Raw genomic sequence first — 25029 nt, 5'->3', positions numbered from 1 at the left:
TTAATTAGATTTGGATATCTTAAAAGGCTTTGACTTAATATCTGTAAATAGCTTTATATAATGTATATCACTATTAAGTAGTTTCAGTTGTTTTCCAAATCAGTTTTATGAAACAGTTATTTTTGTGTCGTGACCTGCAGTAACTGAGTATTTATCTACATTTATGTTCAGGGTCTAGGAAGTATTTTTTCCTATTCAATTGTATGGGTTAGAATCAAGTAATTATGACTCTTCTTTGTATGTAGAAAGTAGGCCTACCATGGTCACATTGGAAACTAAAGGAAGCATGGTAAGACTAATGTAACCTGATTGAGAATTACCAAGCACATTTTATCTCCAGAACACTGAAACTGCATGTGTTTAAGAAAGTTTTAATACGAACCAGAGAGAGGATTTGAACCCATAAAGTAACTAAAGAAATATGTGTTCATAGAGTAGTAATTCTGAAAAAAGTTGAGATTTTCAGACAAAAATGGTTATCTTACCAAGTTGTTGTTGGTTCAGTAGCTAAGTCGTGTCCGACTCTGCGACCCAATGAACTGCAGCATGCCAGGCTTCCCTGTCCTTCACTGTTTGCTCCTGGAGTCAAACTCATGTCCATTGAGTCAGTGTTGCCATCCAACTATCTCATCTTCCGTCTCCCTCATCTCCTCCTGCCCTCAATCTTTCCCAGTCTTTTCCAATGTGGTAGCTCTTTACCTATGTCAGGTGGCCAAAGTATTGGAGCTTCAGCATCAGTCCTTCCAATGAATATCCAGGGTTGATTCCCTTTAGGATTAATTGGTTTGATCTTCTTGCTGTCCAGGGGACTTTTAAGAGTCATTTCCATCTTACCAAGTAACTGATTGTATTTATTTTTTCCAACTAAAAATTGAATGTGTCTGTTTTTTTCAGAGACATCAAACCTGACAATATATTGATGGATATGAATGGACATATTCGGTTAGCAGATTTTGGTTCATGTCTGAAGCTCATGGAAGATGGGACGGTAAATAAAGATAAATCTTAAACTGTTGCAATGGTGAATGGTATTGTTTCCTTAATTTCTCTTTCTGTTTTTTCATTGTTAGTATATAGGAATGCAAGGGATTTCTGTGTGTTAATTTTATATCCTGCAACTTTACTATATTCATTGATTAGCTCTAGTAATTTTCTGGTAGAGTCTTTAGGGTTTTCTATATAGAGGATCATGTCATCTGCAAACAGTGAGAGTTTTACTTCTTCTTTTCCTATCTGGATTCCTTTTACTTCTTTTTCTGCTCTGATTGCTGTGGCCAGAACTTCCAACACTATGTTGAATAGTAGTGGTGAGAGTGGGCACCCTTGTCTTGTTCCTGATTTCAGGGGAAATGCTTTCAATTTTTCACCATTGAGGGTGATGCTTGCTGTGGGTTTGTCATATATAGCTTTTATTATGTTGAGGTATGTTCCTTCTATTCCTGCTTTTTGGAGAGTTTTAATCATAAATGAGTGTTGAATTTTGTCAAAGGCTTTCTCTGCATCTATTGAGATAATCATATGGTTTTTATCTTTCAATTTGTTAATGTAGTGTATTACATTGATTGATTTGCGGATATTAAAGAATCCTTGCATTCCTGGGATAAAGCCCACTTGGTCATGGTGTATGATTTTTTTAATATGTTGTTGGATTCTGTTTGCTAGAATTTTGTTAAGGATTTTTGCATCTATGTTCATCAGTGATATTGGCCTGTAGTTTTCTTTTTTTGTGGCATCTTTGTCTGGTTTTGGAATTAGGGTGATGGTGGCCTCATAGAATGAGTTTGGTAGCTTACCTTCATCTGCAATTTTCTGGAAGAGTTTGAGTAAGATAGGTGTTAGCTCTTCTCTAAATTTTTGGTAGAATTCAGCTGTGAAGCCATCTGGTCCTGGGCTTTTGTTTGCTGGAAGATTTTTGATGACAGTTTCGATTTCCTTGCTTGTGATGGGTCTGTTAAGATCTTCTATTTCTTCCTGGTTCAGTTTTGGAAAGTTATACTTTTCTACTTAGGAGTATATCTACCTAAAGAAACAAAGGACCTATACATAGAAAACTATAAAACACTGATGAAAGAAATCAAAGAGGACACAAACAGATGGAGAAACATACCGTGTTCATGGATTGGAAGAATCAATATTGTCAAAATGGCTATTCTACCCAAAGCAGTCTATAGATTCAATGCAATCCCTATCAAGCTACCAACGGTATTTTTCACAGAACTAGACCAAAGAATTTCACAATTTGTATGGAAATACAAAAAACCTCGAATAGCCAAAATAATCTTGAGAAAGAAGAATGGAACTGGAGGAATCAACCTGCCTGACTTCAGGCTCTACTACAAAGCCACAGTCATCAAGACAGTATGGTACTGGCACAAAGACAGAAATATAGATCAATGGAACAGAATAGAAAGCCCAGAGATAAATCCACGAACCTATGGACACCTTATCTTTGACAAAGGAGGCAAGGATATACAATGGAAAAAAGACAACCTCTTTAACAAGTGGTGCTGGGAAAACTGGTCAACCACTTGTAAAAGAATGAAACTAGAAGACTTTCTAACACCATACACAAAAATAAACTCAAAATGGATTAAAGATCTAAATGTAAGACCAGAAACTATAAAACTCCTAGAGGAGAACATAGGCAAAACACTCTCCGACATAAATCACAGCAAGATCCTCTATGACCCACCTCCCAGAATATTGGAAATAAAAGCAAAACTAAACAAATGGGACCTAATGAAACTTAAAAGCTTTTGCACTACAAAGGAAACTATAAGTAAGGTGAAAAGACAGCCCTCAGATTGGGAGAAAATAATAGCAAACGAAGAAACAGACAAAGGATTAATCTCAAAAATATACAGGCAACTCCTGCAGCTCAATTCCAGAAAAATAAATGACCCAATCAAAAAATGGGCCAAAGAACTAAACAGACATTTCTCCAAAGAAGACATACAGATGGCTAACAAACACATGAAAAGATGCTCAACATCACTCATTATCAGAGAAATGCAAATCAAAACCACAATGAGGTACCATTACACGCCAGTCAGGATGGCTGCTATCCAAAAGTCTACAAGCAATAAATGCTGGAGAGGGTGTGGAGAGAAGGGAACCCTCTTACACTGTTGGTGGGAATGCAAACTAGTACAGCCGCTATGGAAAACAGTGTGGAGATTTCTTAAAAAACTGGAAATAGAACTGCCATATGACCCAGCAATCCCACTCCTAGGCATACACACCGAGGAAACCAGATCTGAAAGAGACACGTGCACCCCAATGTTCATCGCAGCACTGTTTATAATAGCCAGGACATGGAAGCAACCTAGATGCCCATCAGCAGATGAATGGATAAGGAAGCTGTGGTACATATACACCATGGAATATTACTCAGCTGTTAAAAAGAATTCATTTGAACCAGTCCTAATGAGATGGATGAAACTGGAGCCCATTATACAGAGTGAAGTAAGCCAGAAAGATAAAGACCAATACAGTATACTAACACATATATATGGAATTTAGAAAGATGGTAACGATAACCCTATATGCAAAACAGAAAAAGAGACACAGAAATACAGAACAGACTTTTGAACTTTGTGGGAGAATGTGAGGGTGGGATATTTCAAAAGAACAGCATGTATACTATCTATGGTGAAACAGATCACCAGCCCAGGTGGGATGCATGAGACAAGTGCTCCGGCCTGGTGCACTGGGAAGACCCAGAGGAATCGGGTGGAGAGGGAGGTGGGAGGGGGGATCGGGATTGGGAATACATGTAAATCCATGGCTGATTCATATCAATGTATGACCAAAAAAAAAAAAAAAATCTTAAACTGTTATACCCTTCCTCCTTGTTTCCTTTATCTGTTTTAGAATCCTTCTATTTATATTATCTATCAAATATCCTTCTATCCATTTGTCTTTCTGTGCTTTACTTCCCTCCACTTAGGCATGCTTACTCATCATAATAGAGCTTGTCGATAAATTCACGCACCATGTTCTACTGCTTATGTTAATGATTTTAAGATTGATAATACTATGCCTTCTTTGAGACTCTTGTTTGTTTCTTCTTTAGCGTAACTTATTTTCACAGTTCCAGAGGACTGAAGAAAATAAATCCCAGAGGGAAAAAGAAAAGATGTGACTCCTTCACTTTCATTTCTTTTCCCTTTCTTTACTAGTTGTCTAGTTTCCCTGAGGGACAGTGTATAACAAGTGAATGCTTTCTACCAGAAAATCCTCTAAGTTTTATGTTACCATTTGCTTTATTTCTGCTAACCCTCAGTTCAGTTCATTCACTCAGTCATGTCCGATTCTTTGCGACCCCATGGACTGCAGCACACAAGGCTTCCCTCTCCATCACCAACTCCTGGAGCTTTCTCAGACTCACATCCATCAAGTCAGTGATGCCATCCAACCATCTCATCTTCTGTCGTCCCCTAGGCCCCTCCATTATATTCTCTCAATTACTTAATGGTTTACATGCCTCAATTTTATTCCATGTTTGTTGTAGTAGTAGTAATATTTATCTCAATTTCCTGGTTGTATAATAGATGTCCAAATATATATCATTTTAACTGGTAGGAACTTTCTGAAAAGTAATTTAGTATAATACATTCCAAAGGCCACAAAAACATCCCATTATTCTGGACCAGTCATTTGACTTTTGAGAATTTACCCTAAGCAGATAACTTTTTAAAAAAAGATTATATGACTTCTGCCTCTGGCCAGGATGGAGGGAGTAATTGATACCAAATTGTTCTTTCACAAATAAATAACTGTAAAACTCAATGCAGTAATTGAGACAACTATTTTTAGGTGGTAGGCAATAGGCAATACGAGACTGTCATGTCTCCCCATTTTCCAGGATTGGGACAACTTGCTGACTACGATGCAGAAAGCTAGAGTTAACGCAGAGTTTAACAATCTTACGGAGTTTAGGAGGAAAATAACAGGTTAGCTGAAACAGTTGGAATCTGCAGGGCTTGACATTGCCAAGGAGGGAATTGTACAGAGAAGAGGCCTAAAATATCCAAATGGGGCTATCTCATGATGCCTGGGCTGTACATATGTGGGAGAGTTGTCTCTTGATATCCATAGGGGATTGGTTCCAGGACCTTCCCTCCCCTATAACTAGTAGAATGTCCAGTCTCTTATATAAAATGATATAGTATTTGCATATAATCCACGCACATCCTTCTGTATACTTTAAATTATATCTAGATTACTTATGAGCTTCCCTTGTGGCTCAGATGGTAAAGAGTCTGCCTGCAATGTGGGAGACCGGGGTTTGAACCCTGAGTCAGGAAGATCCCCTGGAGAAGAAAATGGCAACCCACTCCAGTACTCTTGCCTGGAAAGTCCCCTGGATGGAGGAGCCTGGCAGGCTACAATCCATGGGGTTGCAAAGAGTTGGACACAACTGAGCGACTTCACTTTTCTTTCTAGATCACTTTAACACCTACTGCAATGTAAATGCTATGTAAATAATTGCCAGTATGTAACAAATTCGTCTTGCCTTTTGGAACTTTCTGGAAATTTTTTAAAAAAATATTTTTGATCCCTGATTGGTTGAATCTGCAAATGTGTAACCAGGAGACATGGAGGGCCAACTGTATAACAACATCTGAGAATTACCAAATAGTAAATTCTATCCATTTGAAAATCAAACAGATTACTTGAAATCAAGTAGTGCTGGAAGAGACACAGTGCTAGGGGACATTGGAATATCAGCACTGGAGAGCTAGTTAAGATGTTTGTTACATGTAAGTCTTACCCTAAACCTATCTAACAGCCTAAATCCAAGTCCTGATAAAATCAACAGTGTGAAAGTGGTCCTCCAAATGAAGAGGCTTGAGATGAATCTTTGTTGTTGTTGTTCAGTCACTAAGTCATGTCTGACTCTTCTGCAACCCCATGGACTGTAGCCCATCAGGCTCCTCTGTCCATGGATTCTCCAGGCAAGAATACTGGAGTAGGTTGCCATTTCCTTCTCCAAGGGATCTTCCTGACCCAGAGATTGAACCCACATCTCTTGCAGTGGCAGGCAGATTCTTTAATACTCAGCCACCTGGGAATCATGAGATGAATCTTAGGTTTTTTATAAATCTGCCCTTAAAGAGTAAACTGTAAGCCATCCCATATTCAAGTTAGTATTTTTTTAACTGCTTAAAGAAGAATTAATATTCTTCAGAGGAAGATAGAAGAATTCATATTCTCTACAATGTCTTATTGACAGTGACCAGCATTCAATAAAAAAATCACTAGACCAAAAATAAATAGTGGGTAACTTAAGTGATTGTGATACAGAATTTAAAAATAAAAGTAGTCAGTAGAAACCTGGGTAGCACAGATGTTGGATTTGCCAGACAGAGACTAATGAAACTATCATAAATACGTTCAAGGGAAGATATTAGTCTTAGTGATTACACAGACAAGGAATGTCAGCAGAAAAGTAAATCAAGTGAATCTTTTTAGAATTTGAAAATTATAATATAAATAAAAAGTTCATAAGAAGAGGTTAATGGTGGGTTAGAAATGAAAAAAGAAAAAGCCAGTGAATTTGAAGATAGACTGAGAGAGATCAAGCAATCTGAAGAACAGAGAGAAAAAGATTGAAGCAAAATTAATATAGGGGGCCTAGGGATGCATACAATTAGAATCCTAGAAAAAGTTGAGATAGTAATAGAAAACATTTGTAGAATTGATGGCTCAAGCTATTACATGTGATGAAAAACAGATTTAAGAATCCTGATATATTTCAAGGTTATAAAAAGAACCATGCCTGGCCACATCACAATTAAACTACTGAAAATTAAAGATAAAGAAAAAAATGGGAAGCAGCTAGAACAAGAAAACCATTACATACTGTGGGATAATGGTAAGAATAACCATTGACCTTTCATGAGAAATCACAGCATGATATCTTTAAAGTCCTGAAAGAAAAAAAAAAGTCTCTAAACCAAGAATTCTATATCAAATAAAAATACTCTTCAAAATGAAGATCTTTTCAGATAAATGAAAGAGACCTGGATGCTAAAGGATGTCCACTACAAAGGAAACAATTCCATTTGGATACTTAGATCTGTATGATAAAGATACAATAAATAAGATTTATAGGATAAGAATAAAGAAAAAAGACTATACTAATCTTTCTTTTTAAGTTTACATTAGAGACTGCTGACTATTAAAAACAAAAATAAGTGTAATGTGGGTTTTATGACATAGGTGGAAATAAAAGATATAGCAATGTCACACAAACTCTGTAAAACCAGTGTATATAATTATTCTGCTCTAAGGTAACTGCATGTGTGTGAAGTATAAAGTGGATAGTGCCGGCTATGACATGAGAGGGAGAGAAATAATAGCGTGGTGGTCTTGCTGAGTTGAGAAACCACAGATTAAAGTCGGGGAGGCTGTGGCACCAGAAAGCTGTGGTTCATAATTCTGGAGAGGCGAGAGATACACTGAAACAGAATTCTAGGGGAAGAGGTAGTGTTTCCCAAGTCCTGCATGTTATAAGCGCCTGTAGATTCAAAGCTGGGACTCCTCTGGAGTCTGATGTTCAGCTCTCCAAATTCCTGTGCATTCCAGAATGCATTGAGTGCTATTTCTGTCTGTATGTGTTTCCCTTGATCAGATTTATTCCTGAAATTCTGTAGAGTCAGAAATTCTTTCTAGTCATTCATTTTTTATTAATCATCTCCAAATAGTTTTTCTTGGACATAATAGCATGTTGGTCCTCCATTTAGAAAGTTATAATGAAGGAATCTTCTTTTTTCTTGTTTATTTTATTTTTGTCAAGTGATGTTTATGTATTTTAGGAAGACTTCTCACAAAAACAGCATTCCTTTGTCCTAGGTCCTTCTCACCTCCAAGTCTCTCTTTCTACAGACAGACACATACAAATCCTTCAGCTCTTTCTTCTGTTGTTTCTTTTATTTATTTTTTATTATTGTATTCATACTACTGTCTCTTGTTATTTAGTTTTAGATATTATCTGCTAATTTCCCACCATGAAAGATGAGGATTCAGATCTCTTACACCTGTCTCAACCAATCGTTACACTTCCTATCTTCCCCGTGTTGTAATGATCGCATAGTCTTTCATTAAATCCTGTTCAGTTTTTTAAAAATACTTATACAAATATTATTTATGACTGTGCCATGCTATTTGTTTTCTTTGTTTTAATTGCATTTCTTTTCTTGAACAGCTCTTTGTTTTCCCTGGAGTAAGTGACTCACTTGCTTTGCTTAGTTTTCTGTGTAAATCTCACTTTTGTTGTTGTGTCCATCTCTTTGCGACGCCATGGACTGCAGAGTGCCAGGCTTCCCTGTCCTTCACTACCTCCCTGAGTTTACTCAAGCTCTTGTCCATTGAGTTGGTGATGCTACTAACCATCTCATTCTCTATTGGCCCCTTCTCTTTTTGCCCTCAGTCTTTCCCAGTATCACGGTCTTTTCCAATGAGTCGACTCTTCACATCACGTGGCCAAAGTATTGGAGCTGCAGCATCAGTCCTTTCAATGAATATTCAGGGTTGTTTCCTTTAGGATTGACAGGTTTGATATCCTTGCTGTCGAAGGGAATCTCAAGAATCTTATCCAGCACCACAGTTTGAAAGCATCAACTCTTTGGCACTAAGCCTTCTCACTAGTTTATCCCCAAACTCTCCAATATACATTTAGGAAATTGAGCAATTCCTTTCTTTCTCAGACATAGTGAATAACTTAGTGACTCTCTTGTCTGGAGACTTGCATACTCTGATTCTAGTCTGTAGGCCTACTGTCCAATAGGCCTACTATACAACTATCATCCTAGAATTACTTTTCCTCATCATCATGGAATTTAATGTGTTACTTTCTAGTATTGGATCTTCTGTTTCCCGGAACCATCTGTGTCTTTCTTCTCATTTAGTAGTAGTTGCCTCTGAAAGGTTCCATTGGAAGTAAATATTTCATAATCTTTCATGTCTGAGAAATGCCTTCATTTCTACTCGATGAATAATTTGTCTAGACTGGACATAGTATTATAGATTTGAACTTACTCTAGAATTTAGAAGACACTGCATTGTCTTCTAATTTACAGTTGAAGCATCTGATGCCATCCTAATTATCAAGGTTTCTGTTATAACCTTTCCCGCTTATTTTGAAGCCTTTAGGATGTTATGTTTATTTCCAGTGTTCTGAAATGTTGTGATTATATGATTTTGTATGGATCATTATTTATTACCTGTATAGTTGCTTCAGTTTTAACCTTTCCCACAGTTTGTGAGTTTCTATATTAACTTTTAGCTTCGTTTTTGTTTCTCACATTGGAGTTAAAATTAAACCATTTTAATCACTATACATATATAAGAAGTCAGTTTTTGCGTGGGGATGTCTTGCTGTAATTCTTTTTCTTCTCTGAAATTGTTTTGGATGTTCTTGGCCATTTGTTTTTCCATATGACTGCTAGGATTATATTATTGGTTTATATACATACAGACACATATAAACACCCCTTCACATATACAAGCTTGTAGACCTTCACTGAATTTAGAAATTAATTTTGGGAAAACTTTGTCTATAACTTGCAATCTTCCCATCTATGAATGTGGTTTCTGTCTTCATTGTTTTAGGTTTTCTCTTATTTGTGTTGATAAAGTTACCTTTATTTGTTAGATTTGCTTCTAGATACCTTGTGGAGTTTTTTGGTTTTGGGCTATTATAAATGGATAACTTAAAATTTTGCTTTATAATAGTTTGTTGCTGTTCTTTAGGACTACAATTGATTTTTGTATGTGTATTCATCCTGAAACAAGCAAGCTTACTAAACTTTTTTTATTAGTTCAAAACAATTTATAGATTCTACATGTATATTTGTCTATATAGACAATCTTATAATCTGCAAATAATGACCAGATTTGTGTTTTATTCTTTCCAATCCTTACATTTTTACTTTGCTGTATTTTTTTTTCCTATCATGCAGTCAGTGATCTTCAGCACAGTATTAATGTTGTAGTAATTGGGAGCTTCTTTGCCTTGTTCTAGCTTTATTGGTGTTTTCCCTGTAGTTTTAAATTAAGTAGTATATTTGCTGTAAGCTTCTGTTATGTATTCTTCATCAGATTAAGGAAATTTCTATTTGTGATTGCCATGTTATGGTTGTTAATGTTGTACAATCAAATCATTTTTCTGCATCTATTGAGTGGATATCAGAGTGTTTTTCCTGTTAATATGATAAGTGACATAGATTGTCCAATGTTAAAGCATACATTCTTTGGATGTAAATGTAACTTTATCATCAAGTTGTACTGATATATTTGATCAAATTGCTAGATTGACCATGCTAAAATTTTATATTGAATTGTTACCTGAGATTCATATCTGATATTGATTATATCTGAGATTGCAGTATAATTTTCCTCCTCAAATTTTTCTTGTCTGCCTTGTTTTGTATTTAGGTTGTTTTAGCCTTATAACATGAACAGGGGAGCCATGTCCCCCACCCTTACCCATTTTGGATCTAGAACAGTTCTTATAATACTGGGGTTATCTCTTTCTTATGTAATTGGTGGAACTCACTTTAAATCACCTTTACTTCAGTGAGGTTTTGTTTTCTTCTTATTTTGTTTGTTTTCCAGATAGATTTTATACTATTGATTCAAATTTTTTAATGGTTATAGGTCTCTTTGGTTTTCTATTTCTTCCTGAGTCAGTTTTGGTAAGTTACATTTTTTTCTATGAAAATTATCTATTTTCTCTGCGTTTTCAATTTTATTTGTATAAAATTGTTCAGATTGCACTCTTTCTAGTTTTAAAATCTCAATTACATGTGTATTTCACCCCTTTCTTCATTCCTAATATTGTTTATTTATGCTTAACTTTTTCTTCATAAGTTTTGACATAGAGCATTTTACTAATTATTTTCCAGCTTTAGTTAGAATTCTTCTGTGGACCATTAATTATTTAGATGTGTGCCTTTTGGTATTCATAGTACAATATTTACTTATTTGGTGTTTATAGAAAGTTTTCTTTTACTGAAGAGTGAATCTTTTTGTTAGCAGTTTTTTAGCATTGGTCAAGATTATGTTTTGATTTCACATGGGTCAGTTCTTTTAACTGTTTCGTATTTGTTTGAAATTATGAATCTTTTTCTAACTTTTGGTTGCAGATTTCTGTAACAAGATTAAAGTTGTAAACTTTGTTGTTCAAAATTTTAACATTCTTACTAGCTTTATTTCTTTCCAATCTATTTATTATTTAAAAATCCTTACTATGATGTTGAATTTATTAATTTTCCCTTGTAATTTTCACAACTCTTTTGTAGCTGTGTTGTTAGTTACATATTATTTAGGATTGCTCTTCCATGGTATTTTCTAATTATGTTAATAAATGATTAAAAATCATAATAATCATCTTGGCCTTAGAATCTAGTTTGATTGATAATTAATACACCTCCCTTAGCTTTCTTTTGTTTAGCATATGCCTGGCATATCTTTCCATCTTTTTTCTTAAAAAACATTTCTTAGTTTCTATGTCTAGGTGCATTAAACAGTTTATTGCTGATTTTTTAAAAAAATTTTCATTTTGGTTTTGTCACCTCGTGTGATAATGGTGCTTTTTGATAGGTGAACTTAATCATTTATGAATTTCATCATTAATTTGTTTGTATTTCTTTCTAGTATCTTGTACTGTTTACTGTAGATTTTGCTTGTTTGTTTGCATCCGTGCTTCCCACCCCCTTTCCTGCCTTTTGATGGCTGGGTCAAGTTCCTTTTTGGAAGTTATACATTCTATTTCAAATATTTAAATGTTTATCTTAAAAATTTAGCATTTATCATTTATGTAAAATCTAGTTTCCCCCATATTCCTAATCAAAGAAAAAAACTTAGTTTATCTTATACCATATATAAAAATTAGCTCGAAATGGATCAAAATCCTACATGTAAGAGTTAAAACTTACATTTAATGGGTAGAGGGAGAAGTTTTATGATATTGGATTTGGCAGTGATTTCTTGGATATGACAGCAAACAATATGCAACCAAAAAAAATGGATGAATAGACTACATCATCATTAAAATTTTCTATGCTTCAAAAGATACAGTTGTTTTTAGCAGGCTATACAGTGGGAGAAAATAGTTGCAAATTGTATGTCTGACAAGAGGTTATTATCCAGAATATATAAAGAATTCCTAAAAAAAAAAAAATTTTTTTAAATTAAAAAAAAAAGAATTCCTGCAACTCAATAACAAACTAACAACCCAGTTCAAAATATGCAAAGGATTTGAAATTATGTTTCTCCTAAGAAGACAGACAAATGACTCCGCATCACTAGTCCTTATGGAAGTGCACATCAAAACCACAATGAGATACTGCTTCATACCATTAGGATGGCTACTATAAAAAAAAAATAACAAGTTTTGGTAAAGTTGTGGGAAAATTGGAATCTTTGTGCACTGCTGATGGAGATGTAAAATGCTGTAGCCACTATGGAAAACAGTATAACAGTTCTTCAAAAAGCTGAAGATAGAATTACCATATGATCTGGCAGTTTCACTTTTGTGTACATATTCCACAGAATTTAAAGCAGAGTCTCAAAGAGATATTTGTTCACCCATGTTCACAGCACCATTATTCACAAAAGTCAAGGGATGTAAGCAACTCAGGTGTCCACTATTGGATGAATGGAAAAAAAAAATGTGGTATATCCATACATTGGAATGTTATTCAGCTTTTAAAGAACATCCTGATCCATCCTACAAAATGAATAGACCTTTTAAAAAACATGCCAAGTGATATACACCAGACACAAATGAACACATTACTGTACAATTTCACTTGTGTAAGGTACCTAGAGTAGTAAAATTCATAGCAAGTATAGTGGTGGTTGCTAGGGTCTGGGAGGAGAAGGGGATGGGGGAGTTATTACTTAATAGATTTCAGTTTTGTAAGATGAAGAGAGTTTTAGAAACGGATGGTGGTGATGGTTGCACAGCAGTGTAAATGTGCTTAATGCCACTGAACTATACACTTGGAAATGGCTGTGATGGTAAATTTTATGTCATGGGTATTTTACCACAATTAGAAATAATAATTAAAAAATAAGAAATAAAAAATAGAAAACCAAGAAACTCAGAACATTTTAATCCTAATCACTCCCTTAGTAACTTGTTGTTTTCTGGTATTTTAGTTCCATCTTATTTTTCATCTTTTGAGTAGCGTTCCTTCCTCCTCCTCACCCATCTCCTATTTCTATTGCTCCTGCTCCTCTTCATCTTACTCTTTATTGTCCTATTTCTCCTTTTCTTCATTATTATTTTATCCAATTAATTACCATTTAGGTGCATGTTAAAGTTTACTAGTATCTTTGTTCACAGTTACTTCTAGTGTCACATTCTTTCCTCTGGATTATGTTTCTTGATTCTGAAGTATATCCTTTAGTACTCCTGTTTAACTAAAAGAGTCTATGTGTAGTAGTTCACACACTCTTTGTATGGAAATATCTTTATTTAATCCTCATTCCTGTTTTATAATTTAGGTGGGTAGGGAATATAATATTGACCATTACTTTGTTTCATCACTTTGAAAAATACAATTCCGTTTTCTTCTAACAGCTACATTAGCATTAATAACTCAGCTGTCAGTCTAATTATCATTTCTTGGGTAGAAAATCTCTTTTTATTCCATAGGTTTTTAAAATCTATTACCTTTGGTGCTCTGTAGTTTAACAAAGTGTACAGATGTGGATCTGATTTTATTTCTTCATATCTTTTATTTCAACAACTAGTTTTTTCCATTCTAGGACTTTATTTTTTTTTTCAGCTTTTTTTTATGCTTTAGATTTTTTAACATCTAATAATTTTAAGCATACTTATTTTATGAAGTGGAACTGATAATTTTTTGAGGTCTGATTGTGTTGTTTGTTTGGATTTCTGGCCTTTGCTCATAAATGGACTGTTTCCTCATTTAGTTATATTATTGGATTCTGAACTCATCTTTCAGTGAATTTTTATGTGTGAGAATTATATGATGCCAGGTTTGAGCATGTATCCTCCAGGTAGTTTTGAATCCGTTATGAGAAGCTTTCTAGGAGCACCTAACCTGATGCCAGTATTTTGCCAGTTTCTTGGCTTGAGAATTTCTGAACCACAGAAGTCCTGTGCATTAAAGTCCCAAGTGGTGGGGCTATGTGACCTAAAAGTTACAAATTTCTAAAGGAGTAAACTTTTTTTCACATATGTCACTGTCTTTCTTTGCTGAATGGCAGATTTTGTAATTCGCCTTTTACTTACAGTATACCCTTTAGGCCTGGAGAAGGGAATGGCTACCCACTCCAGTATTTGTGCCAGGAGAATTCCATGGGCAGAGTAGTCTGGCGGGCTACAATCCTTGGGGTCACAAAGAGTCAGACACGACTAAGCGAATGGCTGACTGACTAACACACATACACACACAAACACACCTTTTAGGATAAAGATTATATGGGGCAGGCTTTTACTTCAAACCTCAAGTAAGCTCAGGATCTTTCCTTTTGACCTTATGTATATGTTAAAAGTCAAGTACCTAGAAAATGAAAACAATTTCCCAACTGCATTCCTGTTGTAATGCTTATTGCCCTGGTTTCCAATCACTTCTTGATTACATATATCTAAGAAAGTCTCTTTATTTAAAGGCTCATTTATACATTTAGAAAATGGTTGTTTTATTTTATCTAGTGTTTTTAAGAGTTTTCAAGAATTTTCAAGTTACTTAATCTCAGTATTGCCAAAGAAATCTGTTCTAATAATTATTAAGAATGGTACTTTAGGATATTAAGAGTATTAACCATTATTTTATCTTGAGAATGTTCATTTCTTGGTATGTTCTCTAAAAACATATAAAAACTAATTTTCTTTTATTTTGGAATACCTTAAAAGGTATGTGCCCAGGATCTTTTTTTAGCTGTTGTTTTCTAAGCTATATCTACCTTGCTATAATTGTATGTTCTCTGTTTAGACTCAGTGTTCTGAAGAATATTTTTCCCCTTTTATAATTTTTTAAATAAATTAATAGTTTGCAGGACATTATTAACATTTATTTAGTTAGATTATCTTTAAAATGTTTTAAAATAATCTCCAAGCTGCTTATAATAGTAGACAGGCTTTTTTCTGTTTTTTTTTTTTCCCCCACATAATTAATTGTAAAATTTTCAAAGTTCCACATAATATATGGCAATGTTGGACAGATAATATCAATAATAAGAATGTTCTAAAATAAATATTCAATTTGTGGTTTGTGGCTGTGGTGTTCAAATCATATATTTTTACTTTAAGTGTAGTCAACTAAGTAGCAGCTATAATAAAAATTCTATAGTGTTAAAAATCTGGAGAACTTGTTTGTGTGGTGATTATATATATTTTAACTTATATGCACAAGGAGACTAAATTCAGATAATGACAAAATTGAAGTTGTTATGAAATAGTGCTTATTGTGTTTCTATGTAAATATAAACATTTCTAATTAAAACAATTATTTATTTCTAATATATTATGGTTGATTACTAACAATGTGAACTTCTTCAGGTCCAATCCTCAGTGGCTGTTGGAACTCCAGATTATATCTCTCCTGAAATCCTTCAAGCCATGGAAGATGGAAAAGGCAGATATGGACCTGAGTGTGACTGGTGGTCTTTGGGGGTCTGTATGTATGAAATGCTTTATGGAGAAACACCATTTTATGCAGAATCTCTGGTGGAAACATATGGAAAAATCATGAATCACAAAGTTAGTATATTTTACTATTTTTCACATTAGTGTGGCAAATAATACATATAATAAAATTAAAATGTGATATTTACAAAGAGAATAATTTTCCAAAAACAATAAATAGTCTAATTTCTATGCTAGTAGGGAACCTGACCAACATGAGTAATCAAAATCCATAAATTATTTTTTAAAAATCTATAAGTTATGTATAAAATTGTCCTCACCTTGTAATTTATCAGAGATGCTAATAAGTAGAAAATTAAATGATCTCTCCATTAGAGTAACAGAGATCGTGAGCAGACAATTTATATCATTACTACTATAGTATAAGTATAACCATGACTAGAATGCATTTAAAATTCTTGATCTTAATAGTAATAGAACATGAAATCCAAATTAAAATAAGAATGATATACTTTTTCTCCCTGTCAAATTGGCAAGGATGAAAAGAAAATAGTACTGTACTATAAATGATCCGTTGAGAAGAACACTTTTACACATCATTGATAGGGGTGTAAATTGATATAATCTTTCTGTCAAGAAGTCTGTAAGTATTCATCAACAACCTTAAAAAGAAATGGTTAAAACTTTTGGTTGAGCACCTTCAATACTAAGAATCTACCATAAGGAAATATTCATAGAACAAAGCTATATGTGTAAGAATACTTATCCCAGTATTATTCATGATCATCAAACATTGGAAACAGTCCAGATGCGCAGCAGAAAAGAATAAAATTTTAATCCATTTAATACCAAATGAAATAGATTGTATAAGAAGAGGGAAACTCTGATTATCAGTCTCAGAAGATTGTGGGTAATTGCAAAAACTAGGATATGAATAGGAATATCCCTTAAAGGGAGTGATAATCTGTTCTTTTTAATTTGTTGTGGTAGTACAATTATAATTAATTGCTATATATATATAGTTGTTGTTAGTTGCTAAGTCATGTCCAACTGTTTTTTTTTTTTTTTTTTTTTATTAGTTGGAGGCTAATTACTTCACAACATTTCAGTGGGTTTTGTCATACATTGATATGAATCAGCCATAGATTTACATGCATTCCCCATCCCGATCCCCCCTCCCACCTCCCTCTCCACCCGATTCCTCTGGGTCTTCCCAGTGCACCAGGCCCGAGCACTTGTCTCATGCATCCCACCTGGGCTGGTGATCTGTTTCACCATAGATAGTATACATGCTGTTCTTTTGAAATATCCCACCCTCACCTTCTCCCACAGAGTTCAAAAGTCTGTTCTGTATTTCTGTGTCTCTTTTTCTGTTTTGCACATAGGGTTATCGTTACCATCTTTCTAAATTCCATATATATGTGTTAGTATACTGTATTGGTCTTTATCTTTCTGGCTTACTTCACTCTGTATAATGGGCTCCAGTTTCATCCATCTCATTAGGACTGGTTCAAATGAATTCTTTTTAACAGCTGAGTAATATTCCATGGTGTATATGTACCATAGCTTCCTTATCCATTCATCTGCTGATGGGCATCTAGGTTGCTTCCATGTCCTGGCTATTATAAACAGTGCTGCGATGAACATTGGGGTGCACGTGTCTCTTTCAGATCTGGTTTCCTCGGTGTGTATGCCCAGAAGTGGGATTGCTGGGTCATATGGCAGGTCTATTTCCAGTTTTTTAAGAAATCTCCACACTGTTTTCCATAGCGGCTGTACTAGTTTGCATTCCCACCAACAGTGTAAGAGGGTTCCCTTTTCATGTCCAACTGTTTTGTGACCCCATGGACTGTAACCCGCCAGGCTCCTATGCCCATGGGACTTCCCAGGCAAGAATACTGGAGTGGGTTGCCATTTCCTTTTCCAGGGATCTTCCTGACCCAGGGATCAAACCCAGGTCTCTTGCATCGCAAGTGGATTCTTTACTACTGAGCCACCAGGGAAGCCCCATGTTAGTTTTACAAAGCCCCTATGTTAATTTTACAAAGTTGATGTTTTGTCTGGCTGCAAAGATAATCTGCTAAATAGTTATCAAGAGTTTGAAAACAAGAAACAGGTCCAAAGTTGTCAATAGCATGTAAAGCATTTCTGATAGAAGTCATTGTACTGTAACACGGTTGTTGAGAGCACAGATTCTGGAATCAGACAGTTTCAGTTCAAATCCTAGCTCTACCATTGATTATGTAAACTTGAGCAATTATTTTAACTGTTTCTTTGTTTCCTTTTCTATAAAATTAGAGTAATACAGTTGCTCTGAGGATTAAATGAGCTAAAAAAGTAACATATGTCTAGTAGTACATGTTACATTCTTTACAAATATTTAGTATTAATCATTAGTGTGTGACTTATATGAACGTTATCAATCACATATACTATTGATTATGTAAATTCTGTTACATTTAGTGAATTCTTTTTATTTTGACAGCATTTAAGGTGTTTTTACATTTAACTTATTCTTTCTGTAGTACATGTATAAGTTACATATGAAAAGTTCTTTTAGGAAAATGATCCTTTTAAATTTATTCTTGAATCTCCTTTAGTGTCAGTACTTTGTACCAGTACATATTTATTAGATATTTTTAAAAGAAAATATATTTTTAAGAAGGTCAGTGTTAGCATCAACCTACTTAGTAAATTGGTGATTTATATTTTGTTTCTATTATTCTCTATTTAGGAGAGGTTTCAGTTTCCCCCTCAAGTGAGTGATGTGTCTGAAAATGCTAAGGATCTTATTCGAAGACTCATCTGTAGCAGAGAACATCGACTTGGCCAAAATGGAATAGAAGACTTTAAGAAGCACCCATTTTTCAATGGAATTGATTGGGATAATATTCGAAACTGTGAAGCACCTTATATTCCAGAAGTTAGTAGCCCAACAGATACGTCAAATTTTGATGTGGATGATGATTGTTTAAAGAATTCTGTGAGTATGATTGTTTAAAGAAGTTCTGTCTCTCTGCTTTTTTTTTTTTTAATATGGTTATAAAGTAATTTTATAGGCCACCTTACCATTTATCACTTCAACAGTTGTCAAGGCACATGTAGACTGTGAAAAAAGTGAAAGTGAAGTCGCTCAGTCGTATCCAACTCTTTGCGACCCGTGGACTGTAGCCCACCAGGCTCCTCCATCCATGGGATTCTCCAGGCAAGAATACTGGAGTGGGTTGCCATTTCCTTCTCGAGTGAAAAAAGCCACTTGCTTACTGAATGAGATCTGAAACGAGGGCAGAGCATCTCCTTGTTCAGCTCTGGCTGGGAATGTGCATGTAGGGCAGTGAAAATTTTCCTTTGCTCTGCAAGTGTCTGAAAATAACTACAAAAGTATTTGTGAATACTGATTTGGGATTACAAATAAATTTTAACAACTAGGCAAATTCACATATATGGAATACATGAATAATGATTGTACTCTCAATATCCATCAGACTTTAAATCTTTTTCTTTTTATTAGAATTCTACAGTGGCAGTGTTTATGGTTTAAATTTTTTATCACTAAACATCTAGACCAAACTTATCAGTGTTTGTAAATTGTTGACAGTGAATTTTTATAGCCCCGTCTACAGTTTATAGTTATTCATCTTTAACCAGATGTTTCTTCCTCCTTTAGGAAACGATGCCCCCACCAACACATACTGCCTTTTCTGGTCACCATCTGCCGTTTGTTGGTTTTACATATACTAGTAGCTGGTAAGTTTGAAAAGTTAATGTGATTTGGATAATTTAAAGCAAATTAAAAATGAATTGAGGTTTTAAAACTGTAATGCATAAGAGAGCCTTGTAAGTAAAAAAACAATTTTTTTAATAGGTTGAAGCTGCTTCTAGGAAAAGTTAGACACTACAAAGTGAATAAAACATATTAATATAAGAATCTTAACTCATTTTAGGGGGAGAAAGAATAGAACACAGAGAGAGCTCAGAGTCTTTTAGCAATGGAACAGGAATTAGAAGAGTCTTAGGCTATTGAAGAAATATTTTCTAGGTTCCAAACATCAGTCTTTCAAGCCATCGATCTTAGCCCTCTTTCCATTGACCCTCATTCTACTTGTATCTTCTCTTTCCTCCTTGTGAAAGTGAAAGTCGCTCAGTCATGTCCAACTCTTTGTGACCCCATGGACTATATACAGTCCATGGAATTCTTCAGGCCAGAATACTGGAGCGGGTAACCTTTCCCTTCTTCAGGGTATCTTCCCAACTCAGGGATCGAACACAGGTCTCCTGCGTTGCAGGAGGATTCTTTACCAGCTGAAGCCATAAGGGAAGCCCTCTTTCCTCCTTACCATTCCTTAAATTTCATTGAGAATGATTATAGTCACTCCTTGGGTGCTTCTCAGTTCCTTGACTATCTCATTCTATGGCATTGTTTTGCTAAGTTCAGTTCAGTTCAGTCGCTCAGTCGTATCCAACTCTTAGCGATCCCATGAACCGCAGCACGCCAGGCCTCCCTGTCCATCACCAACTCCTGAGTCTACCCAAACCCATGTCCATTGAGTCAGTGATGCCATCCAACCATCTCATCCTCTGTCGTCCCCTTCTCCTGCCTTCAAACTTTCCCAGCATCAGGGTCTTTTCAAATGAGTCAGCTCTTCGCATCAGGTAGCCAAAGTATTGGAGACTCAGCTTCAACATCAGTCCTTCCAATGAAGACCCAGGACTCATCTCCTTTAGGATGGACTGGTTGGATCTCCTTGCAGTCCAAGGGACTCTCAAGAGTCTTCTCCAACACCACAGTTCAAAAGCATCAATTCTTCAGCAGTCAGCTTTCTTTATAGTCTAACTCTCACATCCATACATGACCACTGGAAAAACCATAGTCTTGACTAGATGGACCTTTGTTGGCAAAGTAATGTTTCTGCTTTTTAATATGCTGTCTAGGTTGGTCATAACTTTCCTTCCAAAGGAAGGAAATTCCTTATTACAACTCAGTTTTCTGCCTGTACCAGTGCAGTTCAAATTGTCTAGAGAAAAATATTTGAGTACTCTTACTGATCTCACTTTAAGTTCATGATTACCAATCCCAAGTGCCCGTTATTGCTGCCTGGCAGATATACTGTATTACCCTAGTGTATTCACTCTTCACTCTCCTAGGTAACTATTTCCTACTTTATACTTTTCCTCTGAAACCTCTGTCATTCTGACTCTCACTTGATGACCTCACTTCCTCTTTCACAGAGAGATTGGAGCGATCAGCAGACAGCTTCCACAAGCCGCATCGCCTCATTTATAGCCTACATACCTCTAGACCTATATACTCTTCTTTATATGTATGACTGTGTGAGCTCCTACCTAGGGCCCATCCCTTCTGTCCCTTCTTGCTTACTCTAGTGTGTTGCTGTTACATCATAAAATTTCCCCTTTGTGTAATTTGTGTAACAGATCATTTCCATCAGCTCACAAAATGTAGGTTTTTCTTTCATCTTAAAGCAAAATAAAAAATCTCTCTTAATCCAACTTTACCTGCTACCAACCATTTTTATGCTCTTCAATACAGCAAAATTATTTCAAACTGTTGCCCAGACTTTGTCCATTTTTCTCATCCTCTTCTTTCTTGGTACCATTCCAGTCAAGTTTGTGCTCCATCACTTGACGCTAACTGATTTTTATCGATGTCACCACTGGCCTCCATGGCGCTAAATTTGATGCTCATTTCTTTGGTCCTCGTCATCCTTATTTGCCTAGTCTCATCTCCTTGTCACAGCTCCTTCCCATTACAACACTTTCCAGAACACTGGCCTCATTTCTCCTTGTCTTTCTGGCCACTCCCACTCATTCTCCACATCCCTCCTAATTTCCTGTGGTTTGTGGCTTCGTCTTTGAATCTTTTCTGTTTATACTCTCTGATGCTCCCCTGGGTGGTATTTGCTGATGACTCCTAAAATGTATATTTCCAGCTGAGTCCTCTCTTCTACTTAAAATCTCTTTTAATCACCTACTTCAGATGTTCATAATGTCATTTCTTATATTTCTCTGAACCTGTCTGATTGATTCTGCTCAATGATAAGGCAGAGTATGTCACTCACCTGTGCAGGACCAGTCCTTACTGCCCCCACCTCCGGTGGCTTCGTATCTTAACTCCAAACCAAGTTCTTCTGAGACCCAACAAGGCTCACTTTATCTTTCTCGTTTTATTTCCTGCTACTCTTGCCCTTGCTCACTCTGCAGCCCCACAGGTCTCCTTTCTGGCCTGTGAACATGCCCGAGCACTCCTGCCTCAGGACTTATGCACTTCTTTTTTTCTTGTATTACGTTTATTTTATTGACGTACACTCGATGGTGTGTTTGTGCTGCTATTCCATTTGCCGGGAATGTCTTTCCTCTCATATTACCTTGGCAGGGCCACTTATTTTTTCTGGACTTTTTCAGGGTTACCTTCTGAGTGATGACTTTCCTGACCCCTTTATCTATATTTTAATTTACTCCCCCTCAATAATTCATTTCAAAAAGCAGAAAGGGGAAATGAAGTTTCCTTGCTTTCCTGTTTTTTGTTTTCTTCTTAGCCTGTTAACACTGCCGTGTACTGAGTATTTTCCTTTTTTGTTTATTTTTGTCTCTGCCACTGGAATAAAAGCCTCTATATGGGCACATTTTGTCTGTTTTGCCCACTGCTGAATGTCCAACACTTTTCACTTAAAAATTTTTAATCAAAGTATATAGTTGAATACAAATTACAGACATACAATATACTAATTCACAATAGTTAAAGTTATACTCTATTTATAGTAATTATAAAATATTGGCTATATTCCTTGTGTTGAGCAGTGTATCTTTGCTTATGAAGCATTTTATAAGGATTTTATATAAGTAGCTTATGAAAACATTTTATAATTCCATAGAGGACCATGGTTGCTGCTTTTGATTGCTGTTTCACTTAGGTGGTCACATTATTTTAAGCTACCAGTAACCCCTCAGCAAGCTTCATTTTATAATTTATGGTTACTAGAATAAATTCAAGATAATTGGGACTATTTAAGTTTTTATTTTCAAAAATGCTTCTAAGGAATTCTCTGGTGGACCGGTGATTAGGACTTGGTGCTCCTGCTGCAAGTGGCCTGGATTTGATCCCTGGTTGGGGAACTAAGATCCTGAAAGCCACATGGCAGAGCCCCTGCTTCCAAAAGGTTGTTTATGGTGATTTGGGTGGAAAAAAAAGTATTTTGTAATCACTCCAGATGGCTAGCTGTAACTAGATGTTCAAATCCATGTTTTAAATGAACAATTTCAAAAGGTTATCTTTTCTCTTCAGACTTATTATTTCAGTGTAAACCCACATTCCCCCCCCCCCTTTTTTTTTCAGTGTTCTTTCTGATCGGAGCTGTTTGAGAGTTACAGCTGGCCCCACGCCATTGGATCTCGATGTTAATGTGCAGAGGACTCTAGATAACAACTTGGCAACTGAAGCTTATGAAAGAAGAATTAAGCGTCTTGAGCAGGAGAAACTTGAACTTAGTAGAAAGCTTCAAGGTAAATATATTTTAAAGATAATATTTTCCCTTTTTGTATTGGACTCACAGTATAGAAACTGTTTATTGTAAGTGGTTGTTTTGTCTTGAAAAGAACTTTTTTTGTCAAATGGAAAAAAGAAATTTGTGCAGAATACGGTATAAATACAGTATAATGCTATGTGCTGTGCTTAGTCGCTCAGTTGTGTCCGGCTCTTTTCGACCCTGTGGACTGTAGCCCACGGACAGAGGATTCTCCAGGCAAGAATACTGGAGTGGGTTGCCATGCCCTCCTCTAGGGGATCTTCCCAACCCAGGGATCGAACCCAGGTCTTCCGCATTGCCGGCAGATTCTTTACCCTCTGAGCCAGCAGGGAAGCTCATACAGTTTAATACCATTTACGTAAACTCAAAAAAGTAACAGTAAACAACAAAATAGCATTTGTTTCCCACAAGTGCATATTTATGTATATAAATCTGTGGGAATAAATTCCTCTAGGGAGAGGAAAGTGGTATTCAATACTACTAATGAAAACCGTGCCCTTCTCATCCTGTAGTAACACTTTATATAAGGCTCCCTACCATGTTTCCTCAGGCCTTAAAAGTTCTAGCTTCTCACAAACTGTCATTCTCTACAGTGTCACGCCTGTTGTAATGTTTGGTGATTTTAAAATGCACATTAGTGAACCTTTTAATATTCTGACTTCTTTGTTGATTCTTCACTTCCAGTGAGCTTGTTCTACACCGTACCTCTACCACTCCTTCTGGTGGTAGTAAGATATATCTTGAGATTACAGTGTCTAAAATTCTTTATTAATCTCAATGTCAAGCAAGCCTTTTGTATATTTGTGCTCGTAATTTTCTAGTTAACTCTCTCTGGTGTCTTAACTGTGATGTCCTTCAATTCCACCGTTACCTATAATTCTATCACCCTTTCCCTATTCCCCTTATACCCTCAGGTTTCATTCTTGGTCAGTCTTAATTATACCCTTTCATACACTCTTAAATCGATTGCTCCTCTTTCTGTTAGTCACACTCCTTTGGCAGAACCCCAACCATGTTTAAATACTTTGCATTTAACTGTGTGGCTGAAAGTTGCTTACTGAAAACACACAACATGCCAGCTAATCCCACTTGAAATTCTTGAAGAGTAATCTCAAATTTACTAAGATCTTGATGCTGCCCAGCAATCCTACTTTTTCTTCTGAGTTCATTTCTCTAGCCTGTGTTGCAAAATCTAATGATTATTTCCCGGTCTTCATCTTTTAGCCTATTAGAATCTGACCCAGTTGATCATACGCCTCTCCTGAAAGCACTTTTTTTTGGCTTCTGGAACACTTTATCTCCTGGTTTTCTTTTTCTTCATAAACCAACTGTTTCCATTCTCATTTGCTGATTTGTCCTGAACTCAGACCTTTCAAACATCTGTTTTCATTTTCTTTAGGTATATACCCAGAAGCAGAATTACTGTATCATATGGTAGATTTATTTTTGAATTTTTGAGGACCCTCCACATAATTTTCCATAGTCGATAAGGGTTCCCTTTTCACCACATCCTTGCCCACCCATGTTGTCTCTTGTCTTCTTAGATATTCTAACAGGTATGAGGTGATATCTTATTATGGTTTTGATTTGCATTTCTCGGATGATCAGTGATGTTAGGCATCTTTTCATGTGCCTTGTTACTCATTTATACTGTTCTCTTTGCAGAAATGTCTGTTTAGTTTTTCTGCCCTTTTAGAAGTCAGATTGCTTGCTTCTTTGTTTTTAAGTTGTATGAGTTCTATATATATTTTGGATAGTAACCCCTTATCCAGTGTAGAGTTGCAAAAATTTTCTGCCATTCTGTATTTTTTTTCTTTGTTTTTTTTTTTGTTTGTTTGTTTTGCTATACAGATGCTC

At 35.6% G+C, this 25029-nt stretch overlaps 1 protein-coding gene across 9 annotated transcripts in view; it reads left to right on the top strand.

The window, feature by feature from the left end:
* Positions 1–25029, top strand: part of CDC42BPA (CDC42 binding protein kinase alpha) — a 296309-nt gene that overhangs the window by 143570 nt on the left and 127710 nt on the right. For all 9 annotated transcript variants that reach the window (XM_043923191.1, XM_043923188.1, XM_043923189.1 and 6 more), the window contains exons 6-10: positions 895–988; positions 15545–15745; positions 18366–18614; positions 19299–19378; positions 22983–23149. In XM_043923191.1, coding sequence (XP_043779126.1) covers positions 895–988; positions 15545–15745; positions 18366–18614; positions 19299–19378; positions 22983–23149 — 791 coding nt within the window. The remainder of the gene's footprint in view (positions 1–894; positions 989–15544; positions 15746–18365; positions 18615–19298; positions 19379–22982; positions 23150–25029) is intronic.

This window comes from Cervus elaphus, chromosome 14 (assembly GCF_910594005.1).
Source record: "Cervus elaphus chromosome 14, mCerEla1.1, whole genome shotgun sequence".
Lineage (NCBI taxonomy): Eukaryota > Metazoa > Chordata > Mammalia > Artiodactyla > Cervidae > Cervus > Cervus elaphus.
This window is presented reverse-complemented; position numbering and strand designations above follow the sequence as displayed.